Raw genomic sequence first — 22545 nt, 5'->3', positions numbered from 1 at the left:
AGGATAGTCTTTCAAGTCGACTTTTCATAATTACATGCTAATATATTCTCAATTCATATCCATCTCATCAGCATCTCTGATAACAGTCAGCACACATATAAAGCAGATTTTCTAGTTGTCTTCTCGTTTTATGCACCAAGAGTCGATGTTTTGCTGACTCCATGCAAAATAAACATTTTTCTCTCTCCTATCCTCTCTCTTCCATGTCAGCGAGTATATAGCGATAGAGACGACTCTTTGTACGTGTCCTCATGCAATGATTAATTAATGTTATGACTAGACTATAAAACTCTGTGATGAAAATCCCGAGAGATGTGTTTTATCCATCAAACTTTAGGAAAAGAAACCCTGATGTAACACTCTTTAAAAAAAGATGGGATAAAACTGTATATAATGAGACTGGCTTACCTACCCGCTACTGTACTACCACGATGACCATAGTAAGTTTAAATAAATAGCATAAACTATTGCTAAATTATAGCTTTTTAAAGTTTACCGTGAGATAATTACCCGTCCCCGTCGGTAGGTAGGATCACTCTAACCAAGAAAAGAGCAGCAGAAAGCACTCAAGCAACTCATACAACTTGTATAAAATCTTGTCTTTTTGGTTCATAATTCCGTGCATCCATAAATTGGCTGCATCCCCAGGTCGGCCGGTCCTGCCATCTGCCCGTTCAATCGCGACATGATTCTGGATAAGATGGTTTTTAGATTGAGAAAATTTTTAGGAGAAATGTCATATCAAATGTTTGATCGGATGTCGGAAGAGATTTTTGGACACGAACGAAAAAACGAATTTCACGGCTAGCATAGAAACCGCGAGACGAATCTTTTGAGCCTAATTAATCCGTCATTAGCATATGTTGGTCACTGTAGCACTTATGGCTAATCATGGACTAATTAGGCTCAAAAGATTCGTCTTAAAATTTCTTCCATAACTGTACAATTAGTTTTTTGGTTCATCTATGTTTAATACTTTATTTATTTTATATGTCCAAAAATTCGATATGATATTTTTGAAAAAAAATTTTAGGAACTAAGCAAGAACTAAATAGCATCTCGATCGAGTGGCACCCACCAAGGTTCATCTAAACAAGGTAGGATCCTCTGTGCTATTGTCATCATATGACAACTTAAAATAATTTTTTCATAAAAGACTATACCATCCATGCATGTAGTAAAAAGCATTTCTACATGAAATCGTTATAAAAACTCAATAAACTTTCTTGACTAGAAATAAAACTCCCAATAATAATAATAGTAATATCAAAAGGTTTGTAACGGAGAGAAACATAAAACGAGAATAAAATTGATGTAAAACACATATACTTCTATATCTCAGCCACAGAAGATCCTGTGTGAGTTTGACATGTTTGATTTATTCCGTTTCCTCGCTGGAATTATGCGGACAAATTGCGTTCCGGTCAAAGTAGAAGGCTAGAGTAGTATCTATCCGGACGCCATGTTTGGAACAAACGAATTAAAGGTGTTGTTTAGATTAAGGAAATTTTTGGAAGAAGTGTCATGTCAAATGTTTGATCAGATGTCGAAAGGGGCTTTTGGAAACGAATGAAGAAACGAATTTCACGGCTAGTCTAGAAACCGCGAGACGAATCTTTTGAACCTAATTAATCCGTCATTAGCATATATTGATTACTGTAGCACATATGGCTAATCATGGGCTAATTAGACTCAAAAGATTTGTCTCAAGATTTCTTTCGTAACTGTGCAATTAGTTTTTTGATTCATCTATATTTAATGCTTGATTTAGGTGTCCAAAAATTTGATGTGATGTTTTTGGAAAAATTTTGGGAACTGAAAAGGCAAAAGTTTAGGAATAGAAAAAAAAACAGCAATAGAACATGCATCTAGAGCCAAAAACTAACGGCCTCTCTTTCGCTCGTTTATAAGTAAAAGTTTACATTTTAATAAATTTTCAGGTTTTTCACGATAGTTTTGTTTCCAACATTGGCTTTTAAATATCTTTAAAACATGTATATAAAAATCTTATTAAAAAATTATAATCCATTTGCAAATATTTTATTTAATTTTTTTATGAAACAAGCCACCCAATCACCCCTAACAGACTAAAAGAACAACGGTTTGGATACCATTAAAAAATTGAATGGATTCTTATTAGGCGTGGGATGGGATTCATGGGATAGATTTTTTTTTTTCGAGAGAACTCGGTAAGATTCATGGGATAGATGGGCAGATCTAGAATGGAGTCATGGAATTTTTTTTAGCTCAAGATGGATTGTTTTATCTCGTGGAAAAAGTAGAGCAAGGGTCTCCATTCTATTGGATTGCGACGGTATATTTTCCTTATTTCAAACGACCTCGTGGGAGAAAAATTCAAACGGAATCTAAAACTCCAAAGTATTGCCTAGTGTTACGGCACTCTTGACCAAGAAATTAAAAGAGAGCAGGAGAAATTAAGCATGCACTCAGCAGCAGTTCAACACCACTTGGCGATCCCCTTCTGTTGATGATTAATTTAGTGCATAATTTCTCACATTTCTGAGAGCATAATTCAAGCTCGCTGTCAGTTCAGATTCAACTAGTTTATCTTTTCAGAGAGTAGACCCCGTAGTTTGTTAGTAGTAATTAAGATTCCCTAAATTTTATTGGAATCCAACCTGCTTTTTTAATTAATTACTTCTAAACGGGAGCGAGCACAAGTGGTTGACCTGGCTACAAACAAAGTACGTACACCGCTCAAACTCTGCCGCGACGTGGCAAGCTAGCCGCAACAACACACAGAGGATCGATCAGAGCAAGCGACCTCATCGACGGCGCGGCCAGCTCAGAGAAGCGAAAAAGGAAAAGCATGGAAGCTCCACCGGCGACGGCGAGCAGGAGTGCCGCCGCCGTCTGCGTCACCGGCGCCGGCGGATTCCTCGCCTCACGGCTCGTCGAGCTCCTCCTCTCCTCCCGGGACCACTACGTCGTCGTCCACGGCACCGTCCGTGACATCGGTGAGACGAAACGAACCCGTCCACCATCTTGACGCCATTTTTTTTTCTCTTCAAAATGTCATCTTTCTAGGAGGAGGAGATCAGTAAATTAGTCACTTGAATTATTTAGAACAAGCTAGAGACGAGAGCTAGATTTTGGGCTCCTGATCAAGAGAGTATTTTGTGCAGGCGACGGCAAGAATGCCCATCTGAAGGCGCTGGAGAACGCCGGCGAGAGGCTGCGGCTGTTCAAGGCTGACGTGCTCGACTACGGCGGCGTCGCGTCGGCGATCGCCGGCTGCGACGGCGTCTTCCATGTCGCGAGCCCTGTGCCCTCCGGCCGACCCACCAACCCTGAGGTCAGAGTTGACTTGCATCCTTTACAACTTCCTGAGCATATAGTAAGAATTTTTTGCTACGCCTAAATTCATATATTGATCAATATATATACATATAGATGTCTAGATTCATTAGCATCCGTATGAATTTAGAAAACGCTACAAAGTCTTACCTCATGAAGCTGAGATAATATTTGTGAAAGATGTTTCAGGCAGAATTTACTAGTTTACACCTCCTTCGGCCAGTGAAATCACTCTGATAATAATACTGAAGTAGGTTAATTTTTAGAAGTACAAACTGTTTAAAGTATGTAACTTCCACGAAAATTACCATGTTGCAGGAAGATGTAATAGCTCCGGCTGTAACAGGCACACTGAATGTGTTGAGAGCTAGCTACGAAGCCAAAGTGAAGCGAGTTGTCGTGGTTTCTTCAGTTGCTGCAGTTTTCAACAATCCGAAATGGCCGAAAGGTAAGCCTTTCAACGAGGACAGCTGGTCAGATGAAGAGCTCTGCAGGAAGAGCGAGGTAATCATCTTCATAGCACTGATGAAGTAGTACATGTTCTAACATTCCTAGTTTTGTAACATCAGATCATGCAATTTTTGATTCTCGGTAAATTGGGAGTATTCCCAGATGCTCAGATGAACATCTGCCACTGTAGCAATTCCTGCAAGTACATTACTGTCGTTTTAGTCGTTAGTTCTTGCTAATCTGCATCTGTCCTTCGGATGATTAGAGAAAGAGTAACTGTCTTGTCTTATGAACTCCAATACATACAGAGGAAGAGCCCACAATCTGAATTGATGGATTATAAAAGACTTTGTCCTATGAACTCCACTTCATATAGAAAAACGAGTACACAATCTGAATTTTTCTTGTCCTGATTCAAAGACACTTTTCCTTTCACACATTCTATATCGATTCAGTAATACAATATTCTGGTTAAGAATGGTTCATCCACCAATCATGGAGACAGTTTCTGGTGCTTTCTTATTCATGGGATAGATTACATCATCTTCAACTGTACTAACAATATATCTCTGCTATTGTTCTGATAGGAGTGGTATAACCTTTCCAAAACTCTGGCAGAGCGTGAGGCTTTCGCGTATGCAGCAAAAACTGGGATGGACATTGTAACTGTTTGCCCAGGACTGGTCATTGGACCACTGATGAAGCCTACAGTACCTACAAGCATCAAAATGTTCTTTGATTATATGAAAGGTGGAGAAACTTGAATTTGTTATTTCAGTTTGCCTTTTACATCCAGTAAATACTATAATAGCAGAGTTAGTTTAGTTGTCAGTTTTCTTTCAAAAGTTCAGTCTGACAAAAGAACAAGATAATGTATCACTGTTTATTTTTTCCAACATAAATGATAAATCCATTTCTATATAGTACTTCAGTTCTTTTTAAAAACGAAGATGCCTTACTCAGTCAGTATTATCAGTACAGAAGTTAAGTGGGGGACTATACTATACTGAAACATCGTATTGTCCTTATGCAGGAGACGGCGAGACTGCTGAAAACAGACTCATGAGTGTATTGGATGTCCGAGATGTTGCTGATGCTCTTCTTTTAGCTTATGAAAAACCAGAGGCATCTGGACGATACCTATGCAGTTCAACTCCAAGAAAACTATCGGACATAATAAACATATCGAAGAGCTTATATCCAAATTTCCCTTATCCCAAAAGGTAATCAATCCTCTTACTCAGCAAACATATTCTTTCTGTTCCTTAGTACACGCCAGAAGTGTCATATCTGCTTTTTAATTAGCCGTTATTTAGCAAGAGTTTTTCGTGATCCCTTCAGGAAACGAACCGAATCCTATTGACTTTGGTTTAAGCTTTTGGGTCTTGATCGTCTGTAGGTTTGTGGAAGAGGAAGACACCATCACATTTAGTTCAGAAAAACTTCGGAAGCTAGGCTGGACCTTCAGGCCCATAGAGGAAACCATCAAGAACAGCTTTGAGTCCTACATTGCTTCAGGGATTCTGACCTGAGAGCATTCAACAGGGACAAAACTTCAGGCAGATTCATGTAATCGATAACAAAGAATAAGCTGGAGACGGCATTAGGTTAAGGGAATAATATGACTGAAGAATCAAATGTTCAGCACAATTTGTTTAAATGTTTAAGAACTCGGAGGCTGTATATCCTTTGCATATTGTAATATCAGAATTGAACACCACCAACCTCATAGCAGTGCAGAGGATGAGATTGTTAGCTCATGACAATCGCTCAATTCTCACATTTCAAGACAAGCATAAAATTTTTCTTAGAAAAAAACTGTGACAATTATTTCAAATGCAGCAACTGTTATTATTTTGATGATTTGTTGCGTCAATTAACGCATCGAGATACTACTGTAACCCTTATTAGGCCATGTTTCTTGTCCACGGAACTTCATCCTAAAATGAGTAACTAGAACAATGTGGGGTGACGTCTGGTAACACATATAGATCGTCATCTTGATACAAGGCGGTAGGACGAAGGAAAAATCTGAGAAGGTTTAGGGTTAGAGTTAGGTTTAGGGATGAGCACTGACATCACTAAATTTTGGGCCTATTTAGTGGAGTTTTAGATTTTGAGAAGCAGCTGTTTGACACCCAGTTTCTGAGAATATCAAAAAACTCTGAAACTCATCTTCTTTAGCTTCTGGCTTTTTAGTTCATTTTCTGAAATCTGTAACTATAGATTTATAGAAATTGTGGACCTTTGGGACAGCTTCTGGCAGCTGCAGTTTTTGAAAAAAGTTACGGAAGGAAGACGCTCCTTTAAACAGACCATTTGTTACGTTGAGCAGCTGTATATGAGGGGATGGAAGATGGTAAGGGATTTGTCACATTTCATTGTGATTATTTCTCTTTGTATATATTACGAACATCCTTCTTATAATTTATTTCTTCCGTATTAGTCCTAAAGTAGTTTTTTTTTATTTGGATAGCAATGGCTTTTCTATTCCTACTATTAATCTGGACCGCCGTTCTGAAAATTTATGCAGCGAATTGCATCCTTTGAACAAATATTTTTAAGAAGTATATATCGCTTCTTACCATTTTTTTAATATTGTTGTGCACCGGCAGATTAGGAGAGCAAGTCTTTGACATCGTATGGGTAGAGGGTGAATAAGGTTTTTGAAAACAGCTAGGCACAACTACTCACTATTCGCTCATCACGGCATGTCTTTCTTTCGTGTGCGCGACGCTACATCATCAATATGTGCTGTCATACAAAGTTCGTGTGACTATTATTCCGAGCGCTCCAGTTTAGGACCCGGTTCTAAATCATCGGTACGTTTAAGTAATGTTATTTATATTAGATTGCAATAGTTTTGATTATATGTATAGATCGAATCAGATGGTTCTGTTTATTTGCACGTTTGTGTTATGATTTATTTATAAAATAAATTAAATCTACATCTGCTTATATTTTCAACTATTACAATTTTAAAAAGGAAAAGAAACATACACAAGTTTGATGGCAATGTAATAATAAGATATGAAGTAGCTATAGATTTACAGTGTTCAGCATTTGCACCACTTCTACCACTGCACTTTTGTCACGATACCAGTTCAAATGTTCAATAATGCAGCATCCAATTAACATTGCCTGGGGTCTAAGCTTCTTAAAAAGTTGTTGTTGTTGCACTGTTCCACTGGTCTTCACCCTATCAACTGAAAGAGCAACTTTGGCAGAAGCGAGATATAGCTAGCCAGCTGCTACTAGGAACTGTCATCAGTCACCAGCTGAACTGTACCCATGCTGAGCAAATGAATTCAGTGAATTTCAGATTTGAACATGATGTTATGCCATTCAGATGGACACATGTCAGAGAATCTCGATTGTTATCCTGCTTAAAAAAGGACTTTGCTGCTTTGTTAGTGCCTATTGCCCCGATGCTCTGTTCTGTTCCACAGCAAAAGTTCACTAGTACATGAAACCAATAATGCAATAGACTGCAATGCAGAGTTACCTTGCAGCCATGGCATAGAAATGGCCACCAGCTTATCTATCCTTCCTGGATACCTTATCCTCTATGGCCAACTGTATGATAATCTCATCAAGAACAGTTTAGTTGGAGGCTTATTTTGTATACTAAGTAGTAACCAATTACTTCAGAAGATAAGTTTACTTAACATGATGAAGAGATCAACTTAGCAATGATATCATGTCAAAAAAAAAAATCTTGGCAATGATATGCAGGCTTCAAGCACAATAATGCAGAAATCATATGGAGGTCATCCGGTGGACTCGATATCCATATCACCATCAAGACAGTAAAAAAAAAAAAAGCTCAATAATGCAGCAGAAAGTTAACATTGCGCCGAAAGTGCGCCATTTAAAATGTGTTTCATAAAGCGTTTTTTTTTTCTCCGAGATATTGAACATCCAAAAGGACACGTGTGGTAGTTAATTAGAACGGTCCGTTGAAAATTTTTCATAATTCGTGATTGATAGCTCTTGATTCAAATACCCCTATTAATCATCTCATGCACCTTTCATCAATAACATAATACCTCCATTTTATAATATAATATGTTTGACTTTTTTATTGTAACATTTGACCATTCATCTTATTCAAAAATTTAGTATACATATAAAAAATGACAAGTCGTGATTAATTTTTTTTATAATAAAATAAGTCACAAGCAAAATAAATGATATTTCCGTAATTTTTTGAATAAGACAAATGATCAAACATTACAAACAAAAAAGTCAAACATCTTATATTATGAAACGGAGGGAGTATATAGGAAATGTTTAGAGTCATTGAAAACGTGCCATTATAATTTTGCAAAGTTAGAGATATGTCATTGGTATCTCAATGACATGTGGGATCCGCATGAGTCAATGACATGTGGGTCAGGATGACATATCTCTGATTTTGCAAAATTATAATCGCATCCATGCTTTTTTTCCTTGAAAAAAATACATAGATATAGTGAATTTATATCGTAAAATTTTAATTTTAGAGATAACATGTTTTTATTCTAGAAAATATATATTACCTACCTTCTCTAGTTGTTAAAAACTCATATATAAAAGCCAGCTCTTTAATGTAGGTTTAACCATTCATCTTATTCAAAAAATTTACATAATTACTAATTATTTTTATATCATTTTATTTATTGGTAAGTATACTTTTATGCATATATATAGCTTTAATATTTTATAAAGAAATTTAAATAAGACGAATGGTCAAACGTGTATAAAAAAGTCAATAAAGTCAAACGTCTACAGACGACGGAGTGAGTATCTAATTTGTTTCATGGGTTTTGGTGAGATTTCAGGGCCCACAATCTGCTCATGTCTGTAAGCCTATTAGCTAGGTGGTCAGGATTCATATGTATAATGTATTATGGTTGGTGTGAGAGATCTCAATAATGCAGTTTAACAATGTTCCAGGGCTGATTAAAGAAAACATTGGAACAAGAAGGTATCAGCAGCACATGCTTTGTCATGGCAGTGATCCAAAGCATTCGTGCTTTATATTTTGTCGATGGCCAAATGATTTGACTCAAATCCGTTACCTCTCGCTCTCGTCGTCATAGCTGGCTCTCGATGTTGGTATGTCAATGTCATTAAGAAATAAACAAAATATTTATCACGCGAACCTTTTGTGCTACTACTTGACAAGAGAAGCTTTCTTTTTGAAGTCCCATTATCCCTGAGAAACTGAAGTCCCCTTAGATCTTAGCAAAATTCTAATGAATACTTTTATGATCATCGAGAAAATACAGAGATCAAGTATAAAACTTCGGCACCTAATTTAAGTCTTCAAGCGACCTCACGAATTGGGCAACGAAGATGAACCGACGCCAGATCGAGTCAAGCGGGAAAGATAGATAGATTGAGGAAGGCTACAATATCTCATCTAATGGGTTGGCACTAGTACACAACATCTCATCCGTCATGTGTCAAAACCTTCATCTATAGTAGATATCCGTCCCGTTACGGATGAAGAGTTACTGATATGAAAGTTATCGGTAACGGGTAAAACCACGTTACAGATGATATATATGTAATGAGTCATAATTATGAACAATTACATATAACATTGAAATGACATCTATAACAGATCGTAATTACGAACCATTACGAATAATATTTTACAACTTTTTATTTTAAATACACTTAAAATAACCGAAAATAATACTTTTAATTTTATTCATCTAACTATGCTTAAAGCATAGCTAGATGATAGGATTTAAACCCACGATCTCCACCTCCACGCACAACACCCTAAACATCTCATCTATGAAGTGCTTTAGAATACTTCCATTTTCTTTTTTGACTATTGATTTTCAAACCATATAACACATATTTGAATCTCTATATGATCTTAATTAAAAAGTTGTCAACTACAAGGTAAGATTTCTGGGTGAGATCTACTGTTTTTAACCTTCTTCATCCGAGGTCATTCAAAATTTGAAATATTTTACTAAGCTCCAGTGAAATAATTGCTTAAATAGGAAATAAAGTTTATGTGGGACAAACAAGAGGAGTTGAAAGTGAAATCATTTTAGGAAAATATAGTATAAATATTTCTATAATTTAAATATTATATAACAATATAAACATTTCTAATAGTATTCTTAATACTAATTGTTTCATTAGAGCATCCGAACAGAACGGCTATACTATCATCTATTTTTAGATGTCATCCATATTAGCAGAGAGAACTTTCATATTTAGATGATCTCTCTCCATCCTTCAACGAGATATAAAAGATGTCATATATAGATGATCTAGTGGAGTGCAAAGAGATATGAAGGATAAAACTAGTTTAGATGATCATCCAAATAAAGATATGAATAACCAAATTTAGATGAGCTGTCGGGGATGCTTTTAATCACTTAAAATTTAAAATTCTTTTTATTTCATCCCTACGTACTCTTACCCTGATAAATTCCTTATTTATTGAGACATAGTAGTTCTTTTTTTAAACTTTAATCTATATTAAACAACTTAGAACAGTTTATATTTTAGAACGAAGGAGTTCTCAACAGCTTCTTGTTGTTGCAGTTTGTTGCTCCAAATTTGGCTCCGTGAGTATTCTAGAATTCATTCATGATACTATGGGCGACATGGGGAGTGTTATCTCATCCAGGATTTAACTTGCTGATTGAGCGTCAGATCCGAACCTCAGCGGCATATGACAATTTTTCGATAAAAAATGAGCGAATTTTGGCCGAATTTACCGTTACAATTTTGAATTCTCAAAACCATTTGAAATTTGACTTGGAATCTAGTTTCATCCCACGTAGAAACCTCAAAATTTCACGGTTTCTGATCAATATTTGTCGAAAAGGGAGAGGGGGAGAGACATGGATTACAATCTTCTCTGGAAATGCAGTGTGCAACGATCAAGTTTGGTGAGCATCAGGTTGTGTGGAACTGTTGATGGGTGGCATTACACGAACAGACAAATTCGTACTCGAATATGAAACTTTCTAGTCTCAAAAGTGAGATGTCTTTTTCTTTATAAAAATGAGAGAAGGAAGAGAAAAATGAAATATGTGAGTTTAATAAAGGATGATAACAGATTGTCACTCGTTATCTATGACATGTGGGTCCTCATGTGTCTATGACATGTGGGTTTAGTGGCAAATCGATTATCACCACGCGTAAAAGTGCCAAAAAGTAAATTATTCCAGTTTTTTATCCATAAGATAATTTGCAAACGAAAAATAATTTATGAATAAAACTGTATTATGTATGGAAGGTTGGATGCCTTTCAAAGTAAACCATTTCTACATAATTGGAGGCGATCGTCTTAGGTTATTCGGGATCACAATAAAAAAGACGATATTACTATTTCAAATTTCTACAACACCTAATATGGTTGATAGTATAATTTAATCATAGTTATCCAATAAAAATAGATTAACAGTATAGATTACATTTTATTGCCAGTGGCCCTAAATTTTTACACTGAAAAATATGATATCTGCATGTACTTTTTTAATTATGGTAAGAAACAAACTATTGTTTCTTGCCGTAATGCCAAGAATTCTCCTTTCTTGTGCTATATCGAACCTGCATATTAGTTCTTGCACAACGTGGAGCTGAATTGATTCTGTTCCAGAATCTCCCCACGAGCCTTCTATTCAGATTTTGATTGCTTTTGTCCCTTGCTTCATAAATCAGATTGAAAAAACCCCCCATTATTATCCAGGGGGGTGTGCTGCGCAGGCCTGATCGATCGATCGTACTGCTACTGCCGCCCTACTCGCCATGTTGTTAAATCCTCTACCGTTCCAGTTCAGGATTTTCAACTGAGAGAGCATTTTCAGATAGTGTACACAGCACACACACAATGCTAGAAATTGAAGTGGAAATGCCTTCATTGCACGAGCTGTTACACTGATGATCGTAGCTTAGTCTGTTGCATCGAACCCTCCAGGCCGATCCCTTCCTCGGCCGAGATCGGCGTAGACCCAGCATGGACTCCAAGGGTGATCATGGCGACGCCGAGTAGGAGTGTCACAAAGAGGCTAACTGAAAGGGCTAGCCCAGTGGCAGCACCAGAAACTATGTACACAATGATGGCTGATGACACTGTAAAGAGCCCTGCCATGGCAAGGTTGTGATGTATGTACGCTGCAGCCATTGAAGCTACGGTACCGAGGTCAATAGGCCCTCGACTGCCTCTCATCTTGTCACTGAGAAATATGAGATTGGCACCAACGATGACCCCAAGTAGGCTGACAAGCTGGCGGTAGCTGCCAACTGAGTGATCCCAAACCAACTGATGAACAGATCCAGCGTCCACAAACAGGAGGACGAGGGCACCGGTGCTTCTCAGGTTGCTCATCATTGCTGGCCCCTGCAATTGCATGTAGAAAGATTGATCACAAAACTGACGATTTATTTAGAGCAATCGGGACACACTGCAGTGATACAATAACTCAGTTTAGGTTCTGAATGAGTGGCAAGTTAATCTACATTACGTCCGAGCCAAATTTGATTTATCCGAAGCTGAATTTAGTCATGACATACTGATCTAAGCATAATCATGAGATACAGATTACCCCAGCACATTTTCGAATAGTCCTGATACGCATGATTATCAAATCACTACAAGCAACAGCTAACTAAACATTGCTACTTGTAGAGTAAATCAGATGAAAATATAAACGCAACAAGGACGGGCTACACAAGAAATGTTAGTTGGTCCTCTGCCAGAGTGACAGAAGCAGACAGTACGAACTAGTGAAATTACCTGCAAGCAGTGTCGCACGAAGCTAGATCAAAGTCTGTTTTGAAATATAATTGTTATATATATATCTTATATAATGCTGTAAAGTATAAATATAATTGTATCTAGTGCTCATTTGGAGTTGAGAAGTTGTTGTTGACAGCATCAATGATCAAAAGGTCACATTATATTACTCCCTCTATCCCAAATTATAAGGTGTGCAGGCTTTTTACAGTCTCCAATGCAGAACTTTGGCCATTAATTTATTTTATAATATCTTATTAGTGGATATAAAATCTATATCTCACATACGAATCTAATGATACCACATGCATTTCATTAAACATATATATTATTGGTCTAAATATTAGTCAAACATTATAGGTGTTGACTTTCCTAAAATTGTCGGCTCCCTGTAATTTGGGACGGATGGAGTACAAGTGAAGAGCCTTACCATGGCGAGTTTGTGACGCTGGCACATTGTTGTGAGTGAAGCCATGGCACCAAGGGAAACAGAAGCTGGAATGCCTGTCATCTTTATGCCAAAGAAAAACAGATTAGCACCAAATATAACCCCAAGTAGGCCAACGATTGGAACATAGCTGCCAAGGGACTGAGCACTTCCGAGCTGCTGAACAGATACACCAAACATGAGCATGATTAGGAGCAAACCCATGGTTGCCAGGTTACTCATCGTTGCTGGCCCCTGCAATTACAAGTAAAAAAGCTTGATCACGAACCTGATGATTTCATTTAGAGTATTCAGAACAAATTGCAGTGATGCAACAGGATCAGTTTTGAGTCTGAGTGAATGACATTAGAATCTGCATGACATACAAGTCAAATTCGATTTGTTGGAAGCTGAATTAGTCATCCAATTTACATGGTGATCCAACCATAACAGTTGACACATTCTTTATCTTTGCGCCTTCTTAAATTGTCTTCAAGTTCAACCTCCTGTCTTCTCACATTTTCACAACAGTTTGGCACAACCCCCCCCCCCCCCACCACCACCACCACCACACACACACATTCCCACTTGTAAATTTCCAGATTGCTAGGCTTATGCTGATTTTGATGATCGAGAATGCATAAAAGTACATGTGAACTCATATAATCAAATCGCTTCATTCTCAATATACATAATTATCAAATCACTACAAACAATAAAGTGGACTCAAGGTTGCCACGTTGGAAAGGGCGGTTTTTTACTTCTGCAGGACACTAGACTAGTGAAATAAGTTCTACCCTCCGTTCCAACATATCACTTTGCGATTTTGCCTATTCAGAAATGGGTTATTAAGAAGATTTAGAATAGGATCCAGAAAATTGCTAATTGGCAAAACTTTTTGTTGACCAAACAATCTTGGGAGGACTAACCATGTTAGACTTAAACAAGTTTGTGAGAGTGTTACGTTTGAAATGGTTGTGGTAAAAATGGAAGGATGACTCTAAACCATGGGCACAAAAGAAAATTCCATGCAATGATATTGATAAAAATCCTTTTCACCTGCCAACTAAAATCACAATTGGAAATGGCTCCAAAGGAATTCCACATGGCTTTGGTCAAATGGAACTACAAATGCTTTTGCACAAGGTTAACCAAAGCTTAAATCCTTTGGATGTATTGTGTTGCATCAAAGGCCCTATCTACAGAAATTTTGATGCAAAGGAACTGGCCGTGCAATGCTTCCTGCTCTCTTTGTCAAAGGGTCCTGGAAACGACAACACACCTAGTGAAGTACTGTTGAATTACCAGAAGGGCACCTCTCTGGTGTATTTTATTGGTAGTATTATACTACCAGTAGAAAAAGAGTATTTTTGTACTTTGTTAATTACTTGATTAGCAGTATTTTGTAATTTTATTTTTTTGCAATAAAGATCACAATACAAAGGACGATATTGCCCCTTCAAATTTCTACTACACCTAATATTGTTGATAGTATAATTTAATCACAGTTATCCGATAAAAAAATCAATGATAGGGATTAAATTATACTACCAGTAAAATGCATCGGACTTATCGGAAATGTCTGGGGCTTAATATGTGATTGGAATGGACTATCACATCAACGTTGAACATGGTAGATGACGTGTTGTCTGATTGGTGGCAGATGTCATGCAGTATAAAACCAAAAAATGACAAGAAAGGAGATTACAGGAGTTCTCATGTCAATGTGGTGGAATGGTCTGGTTTTAAAGGAACAGATGAATGTTTCAAGGTTATTTTCAGTAGCGTTTCTAAAGTCGATTTCCCTTTTAGCTTTGATTACTTTCAGTAACGTTTCTAAATTTGATTTTATTTTCTTTGTCTAATTCTGTAACTGGAACCTTGTACTTTCCTGCATCTACCAGAATCTTTAATAGGCAGAGCTCTGGCCTTCTCCCTAAGAAAAAAAAAAGAAAAAAAAGGAGGAAAAAAATCACTAGAAGCAACATCCAAGGAAACGATGAGGTACAAAATTTCTACTAGTGGAGTGAATCAAATGAAAATAGATTTGCAACAATGATGGAGTACACAAGAATTCGGTAGGAGAGCTGTTCTGTGTTAGTTGATCCTTTACCGGAGTGGCAGAAAGAGCGAGCATGATCAGGTGAAATAAAATTGTACTATTTGGTATCAAAAGTTTTGTCCCGCACCCGATAGAATCATATTTTGGATACAAACATATCTATTGCTCATTTTGCTGGCAGCGCATGGACGATTAAGAGGTCAAATTGAGCAGGGGAAATTTTTTTGAAACTGAAATGGGGCAGGGGATTTTTGAAGAGAACATATCATGGGTGGACGGAGAAAGAACGCCATGGAAGTGAAAGGACGAAATGTACTGGACGAGGATTCATCCTCACATCTTGTACCATCCCGTAGGATTCGCCACTGCCCGTACCATTTCGTACTCAAACCACGAACAAAACTCAAAGCAGAAAATTCCGCATGAACAGAAAATATGTGTGATAAACTGCACGCACCTACAGTACTTGAACAGATCCGAACATGCCACAACCGTAGAAAGAAGAAAGAAAGAAAAAAAGCAGTAGAATCGAGAGAGAGAGGACGGGGTCGGGAACGGAAACTCGGGGGGGGGGGTGGGGGGGATTCGGAAGAAACCGAGGAAGCCATGAGACCCCCTTTCTTTCCTCGTTTTCCCTTTTTCTGCCGTGGGATGCGCTTCCGCTGGAAGAAGAACGCAGACACTCCCGCAGCACCACCGGGTCCTCTCACCCGTGCAGCTGAGCTGCTTACATGCGGGACCCACATAGCATCGTCCACGTTTGTTAGCCGTTCTCCCGTTTTCTTTCTTTCTTTTCTTTTAATTTTTCTTTTTATCAGCTGGAAATGCGCTTACAATTACAACTGGACTCTAATGTTATATTTGTTGTAATAAATTATTTACAACAAGATCTCACGTGACTGTATTTCAGTGTTTCACATGTGAAAAACAAATTTATTATTCACCCGAAACTATTTTTGCCAATTAAAATGGCGAAACATAATTGAACCAACGTTTTTCATTGCATAGTATGAAACAAAACGACAAGCATTTTTCAAACTATATACTGCATTTGCACATTCAAAATATAAATTCGCCAACCTTCACGGTCACTTGGCTTTTATAGACTGCTCCAAACCGGCCGTACATACACACAGCCTGCTCAATGCGCAAACAACGAACACTGGAGCGTGGGCAAGAATCTTCGGTTTCTATCGTCCTGCTGAGGAAAGTTTAGCCTTTTGTCACTCTCCCGTGAGGGTTATGATAAAAATTAAACGCTCCGGATAAAAGGTGACAAAAGTTAAAAGCCTCATCTTGCTGAGGTATGTCGGCACTCACCTTGCCGACCGACCATGTAGCTTGTCCTTTGGCAAATCCTACTACACTCTCACACACTTCACAAATTTTATATACGTATTATAACGAAAGATATTCTATACACCTTAAAATCAGCTATAAATTAAGTTTTAAAATTTAGCACGCTCTAAGAAGTATAGGCGAAAAAATAAAGCTCAAATTTTAGCTTACAACCTATGCACGAACAAAAAGAAGAAGAGGTTTACTCTGTTCCATTCATATGTTAACTAGCGGTCCACCGCTGCTGGCAGCTGGCTACAGCTAACTAGTATTTCATCTCTTGAAATTGACAGGGTTGCTTGCTCACTTGCTGTGATGAATCCAAAATATCGAAAATCCAAATCCAGAGACAGAAGGAACAATTTTTATTTTTATTTCCTTCTCAAAAGATAAAAACAAAAGGATTTTTTAAAATACCTCGAATGATTATGAGTCGCGTACATTACTTTAGATCTAATGGATCTAATTTTGTTATACTATAACGCTAGTATGTGTTGTAAAAATTCTATAAGAATAAAATTGAAACTAAAATATATAACTCTACGATAAAATTGTGTGTCATATATTATTTTAAATAGATAAATATATCTTACCAAAGTTTTACATACTTATAAAATATATAAAATATATAGTTAGATATCAATTTTACTAACTATTACTACAATACAATTAAAAGAGGTACCGTAAAAACCGAGTCCAAGAAATGAACGGCTGATTTCAATAATAACTATCAGGGTGGCCAACGCCGATTTCGTGCCTAATATATATCGTTATAAGATTTCTTTTTTTAGCGTAATACTGCTATAAAATTTCTCTAATTGATAGAATATATACTTCTATATTTTATTATGAATATTAAAAATATTACAATGTCACTTCAAAATCTTATCTAACTTGATGAAGCTTATATGTCAAATATACCAATTAATATAGTAATTGCTATATCCATAAAGCAATTGTGATGATATATATTAGCAAAACTAATATGTACACTGACCTTAGCCCCTCTCCCCTCATAAGACCCAAACACTCTCTCACCCTCTTCCAAAGGCCTAAAACCCCTCTTCTAGTCTGGTAAAAGCTTTCTCCCACCGGTCAAACTCGTCCTTTGGCTTTTCTCCACACTCCACCTTTGTTAACTCCCGTCTATCTCAAAAGTTTAATAACACGAATGCAAAATACAGTAACATGCCTTATAAAATACATTAACAACATCATGACGGATCTAGTTTTCTAAATCATAATTTTTTAACCACCACAGTGAAAACGGTTTCAAAAAATACTATAAGATACATGAGATATTGCTCTCTAAATATTGGGAATACACCCTTTTAGCTCTCCCACAAGCATTAGTGGTATTGTAGCAACAGTATAGCCATACCTCTTATCACTACACTTCTATCATGATGTTACTGTACTTATATCACGACGTTACTGTAACTGTGTAGTAACAGTGCACATGTTACTGCACTTATATCACGATGTTAATGCAATTATGCATTAACAATACATATATTTTATATTTTATAGTAACATGACATTTGTCACGCCCAGAAGTCAGGGTACACAAAAAGACAATATTGATTACATAACCCTCGTTCTTAGGAACAACTGAAAATAACACTTAATCTAACGAAAAATACAGCGAAAAAGATAACATAGACTAGCTCCAGCGGGTATGGCTCCAGTCCACAGGCAACGCTTCGACTGCGGAACAGCTCAGTCCTGAGAGTCACCTCCATCGGATTCAACCTCTAGCTCTGAAGGAGGAAATTTAGACAAGGCTGACTACAAACCACCATACTCAACAAGTAGCATGGAAGAGAGTAATAAATGATGCAAAGGATCAACATGGATAGGGTATGGTTAGTTGTAACAAAGCAGTATTTAATAAATAACAGAGATTAAACTGAATAAAGGTAATTAAGTAAATAAAAGAGTAAATAAATAACAGTCGTAAAATACTACAACACCGTCTAACGTTACACCGCGCTGCGACAGATCCAACCATTACTCAACGCTACACTACGTTGCAGTAGTCCCAAGTGAAAGCCAGTTTAATCAAGTCATTAAGGGTTCACTAATCACAGTGAAGCTGGGAGTCCGCGCTTGACCGTGGGCACGACTATTCGAATAGATTATACTCTGATCAGAGGTGTACTACTATACCCACAAGACACAACTTCATTGCTTTTGAACGTGCGCCGTTATATTGCCATGGTATAATCAGAGGCATGATAGCATTACTGCTACATAGAATGTATAGCGTTACTGCAGCTATTGTCATTGCATTAGTGTATACTAATACAAATCTAGATATTTCTTAAGATTTTAAACTTTAAACAAGTTTATCTCTCTCCTCATATATTATTTTTTTAAACGTTTGTACCACATTGTTAGAAAAAAGTGCTTTAAAAAATTAGATCTCTCATGGGTATGTTTCGAGTTGTTACTGCAAATTAGTTATCATGTTACTACATTTCTGCATTCATATTACTGTAGGAATTTTTGTAAGATGAGAGGTTGGCTTACATAGATATGAGAGGAAGCCCATAAGGGGTTGACCTACGGGGGAACACTTTCATCGATCTTTAATTGAGATAGAGATGATTTTTGGGCCTTAGAAATAGAGATGGGATGGGCCTTAGGATGCTTTGGAAGTGAGGGGTGTAGAATAGCTTGTACTAAGGGGTACACATATTAGTCTTGCTATATATATATGTGTGTAAATCGTGACAAAATTGCTATAACGTCATAGGTTTTGAGTCGTTTTATAACGAAATAAATAAATTGTCACGATATTATGGGCCTTATACGTATCCATAGTAAATAAATTGGCTCCAGGTGTTACAAATAAGGTAGATTTAGAAAAAAAAAAAAGTATCCGTATGGTGTGTAGGGAGATAATAGGGTGTTAAGGGGTATTGAAGGCATAAAGTGCATCAATTTGTGGGTTCAAGATAGACAATATAACTGAAGTGAATTTATTCCATCCGTCTCAAAATATAAATATTTCATTCATTTAAATCTTATTAAAAAATATAAATATTTCGAGTAATATTAACAATACTACTGGTCTCATGAATCACTTTTTATTTAAGACTATACCCATTTAATCCTCCAACAATCTTTCTACATGCATCCATTCCTCGTTACTAAAAAGCACCGTAGTTTTTTTTTCTTAACCTTAATTTATACTAAATGATCTAAAATGCTTATATTTCCGGACAAATGCAGTATTTTGGAACAAATGATAGACGATAAAACTGATGTTATTTGGAATGGATGCAGTAATAATTAATTTATTTATTTATACGCTTAAATAACTATTAAAAATAGTTAATCATATAATATTAGTTATTTCAAACACCACCTTGGTGTTGATATTTTCCAGGACGGTACAGAGAATATTCCATGCTCAGTGTTAGCCACGGGAAAGCAAAACGTCGCCCAATTAATTAACATGCAAAAAAGAGTTAGACTTTGCTTGTACAGTGGCTAGCTGTAGTATTCTGCTTGCTATCAAAGGGCTTCAACATTTTTATGTTGACACTGAAGGCTACAGAAAATTTGCATTTGGTGCACTCCTTTGTTGCTGCTTGGTAAAAACGGAAGGTTGAGATTAGATGCTACAGTAATCGCCACATGCATATTTAGCTGTTTTCACACATAAACTGTCATTAGACAATCCGGAACAAGTATCAATTCTTGTTCTGCTGCAAGTGGATACGAAACATAATAATTTTGGTACAAGTGAATAATAACAAATAGTAATCTGAAAGTTCAGTCACACAAACCAAAACCAAACTGCAAACACGAACCTCGCGGTGTACATTTGATCCTGTCCTGTTCGGTCTCTCCACGTGTCATCTTTTTTTTTCAATGAAAAAAGTCAAATATATGCATTTTAATGATTTAAAAGCAAAAGTAAACTTTGTTGAAAGACAACCTCAAAATTATCTTTAAATTAAAAATTCAAATTTAAAGTTCGACGTATGACAGATTCCGCTCCGCGCTATAAAAGAAAGCCCGCGCGTATGCGTTCCCCCATCTGCCTCGCATTTTCTCTGAGCTCAATCGCTAACATCTCCTTGCGTTTATTCGTCGAATCAGATGGCGGCCGCCGCCACCGACGTGAAGCTCGCGAATCTCCGCGCCGGCGACATGCTCGAGCACGGCAAGGCGGAGAAGAAGGCTACCATGGCGGAGAAGGCAGGAGACGCTCCTGGCGGACGTGGCAGCGGCTGCCCTGATCCTGTCGTGGTGGGCGTTCTCGCCGCCTCATCAGCCGTCAGCGTGGTCGCTGCCGGCGTCGGCCCGCCGCTGGCGTTTGGTCTCTTCGTCCTCCTGCTCGGTGGCCTCTCTCTCGCCGTCTCCGGCGTTCGCCGTGCGTAAACCGATGGCCGTCGCAGTGACTGACTCTGTGGCGTAGGAGCTGAATAATTTGGTTAAGAATATACGCGATCGATGGATGTTTCAACTTTCGAGTTCTTGAGAGATCGATCCAGATGGGATGATGGTTTAGCATGCTTCTGCCGAATTTTCTGGTGTCTGTTCAAATCCTCAGGCTGTTATTGCTTCTTGTTTGGCGAAGAACTTACTGTTACGTGTTCTATAGACTTGTTTTACGATGCATTCTGTCTATCTTTCGAGCCGCAGTTCTCCCGGGGGCTGTCCGGGACTGGGAGCGAGCGCGGTCGCTGCGCGGCCGAGGAAGTTGAGCTTGACGCAGTGGCCGCGCGCGCGGCGTCCTCGGCGGTGTCGAACGTGCCGAGCCACTTGCGCACGGCGCGGTGCGGGTCGCGGATCTCTGCCGCCCACTTCCCCCACGGCCGCCGCCTCTTGCTCCCCTCGCCGGCGGCACTCCTCCTCTGCCGCCGCCTCTTGCCCACGCCACCCTTCACTCCGCCCGTCGCCGACGCCGCCGCGGCGCCCGAGCACTCCTCCCTCTCCTCCTCCTCGTCATCACAAATGCTCGAGCCGGACGCCACCACCGGCTCGCAGCCCACGCCGATGCACCCGCCCACGCCGCACCTGCCGCAAGCAGCAGCAGTCGCCGCCGTATCCGGGACCAGCGTCGGCACGGCGGGCGAGCGGGCGCCGGGGGCGCAGCAGGCGGTGGCGGCTTCGGACGGTGGGCGGCGCCTCCGGACGTAAGCGCGGCGACCAGGGCGACGCCGGGACTACACCCAAAACAAAAATGTCGAATGTGAATTTTCCGGGTTCGAGAGATCCAGATTTTACTGGCTTTATTAATATAAAATTGATATGGAGCAGAAACTTACAAGAAGGAAAGAACAATGGTGAAAGAAAGGAAAGGTACGTCCTTTTGATCTGGACTGCCGGCAGTTATGAGAAGAGATAAGGAAATGTTTAATGGTAGATTTCATTGTGGACTTTATCTTAAGTCATAACAGTAGAAAAAATTTCTGATCTCTTAAGCTGACTCTTGATAGTTGGAGACTAATTAATTCACTGCATGCAAGCAAGGATCTGATGTGAATGCCATCATAGCATTTTTTTTGTGTTTCATGTATGTAAAAGAAATACTACCTAGACATAGTAAAACCAAACAAACAAAATAGTATACTATGACACGCATATATATTTATTGTTATTTTAGCAATATATCAATATGATTATTCTTAATACTCAAATAGCAATATATCAACATGATTATTCTCTAATGTCCATTACTGTGCAATTAATCATACTACTCTGAAGGTAGAAAATGTCAGCAGTATCTTCTCCTCCGATCAGCACTTGCACTCACACGTTTCGGTGGCTAAAACCTGACGCAACTGAATATTTTAGATGATGAGCAGTAAACTGAAGAACAATACTGAACAGAGCAAAGTACAGAGTTTTGGTGCTGCGAATTGCTTGCAGCTTTTCTGATTTCTCATTCCGTTTATTTGCTCCACGATGGGAGTTCAAATTTCAAATAGCAAGAATCTCTATGCTTCTGTATCCAGAAAATGTGGTTTCACACAACAGTGAACTTATTTAAAATGTTTTAGATCAGTAGTAGTTCAGTACTCACCAAAGAGGGACTGATAGTTTGAGAGTTGAGGCAAGCACACAAGATGCAGCAGCCGTCAGCAGCAGGGCACCATCGATCGTGGCAACAGTGCAGACAAGCAGAAAGTATGCAGCAGCAGTAAAGATGCAGCACCAAGCAACATGGGCCGG

The 22545-nt window shown here is 38.3% G+C and overlaps 2 protein-coding genes across 2 annotated transcripts; one reads left to right on the top strand and one right to left on the bottom strand.

Moving 5' to 3' along the window:
* Positions 1-2745: 2745 nt before the first annotated feature.
* LOC102713842 (cinnamoyl-CoA reductase 1-like) lies at positions 2746-5604 on the top strand. Its single transcript, XM_040526957.1, has 6 exons — positions 2746-2978; positions 3147-3316; positions 3637-3822; positions 4356-4518; positions 4802-4991; positions 5168-5604. The coding sequence occupies exons 1-6, from the start codon at positions 2831-2833 to the stop codon at positions 5298-5300; spliced, it is 990 nt and encodes a 329-aa protein (XP_040382891.1). The 5' UTR covers positions 2746-2830; the 3' UTR covers positions 5301-5604.
* A 5576-nt stretch (positions 5605-11180) lies between these two features.
* Positions 11181-15565, bottom strand: LOC107304794. Its single transcript, XM_015840406.1, has 3 exons — positions 15473-15565; positions 12957-13208; positions 11181-12130 (listed from the first exon to the last, which is right to left on the bottom strand). Exons 2-3 carry the CDS (start codon positions 13194-13196, stop codon positions 11663-11665), a joined length of 708 nt encoding a protein of 235 aa, XP_015695892.1. The 5' UTR covers positions 13197-13208; positions 15473-15565; the 3' UTR covers positions 11181-11662.
* Between the last annotated feature and the right edge of the window lie 6980 nt (positions 15566-22545).

Source organism: Oryza brachyantha, chromosome 8 (genome assembly GCF_000231095.2).
Source record: "Oryza brachyantha chromosome 8, ObraRS2, whole genome shotgun sequence".
Lineage (NCBI taxonomy): Eukaryota > Viridiplantae > Streptophyta > Magnoliopsida > Poales > Poaceae > Oryza > Oryza brachyantha.
This window is presented reverse-complemented; position numbering and strand designations above follow the sequence as displayed.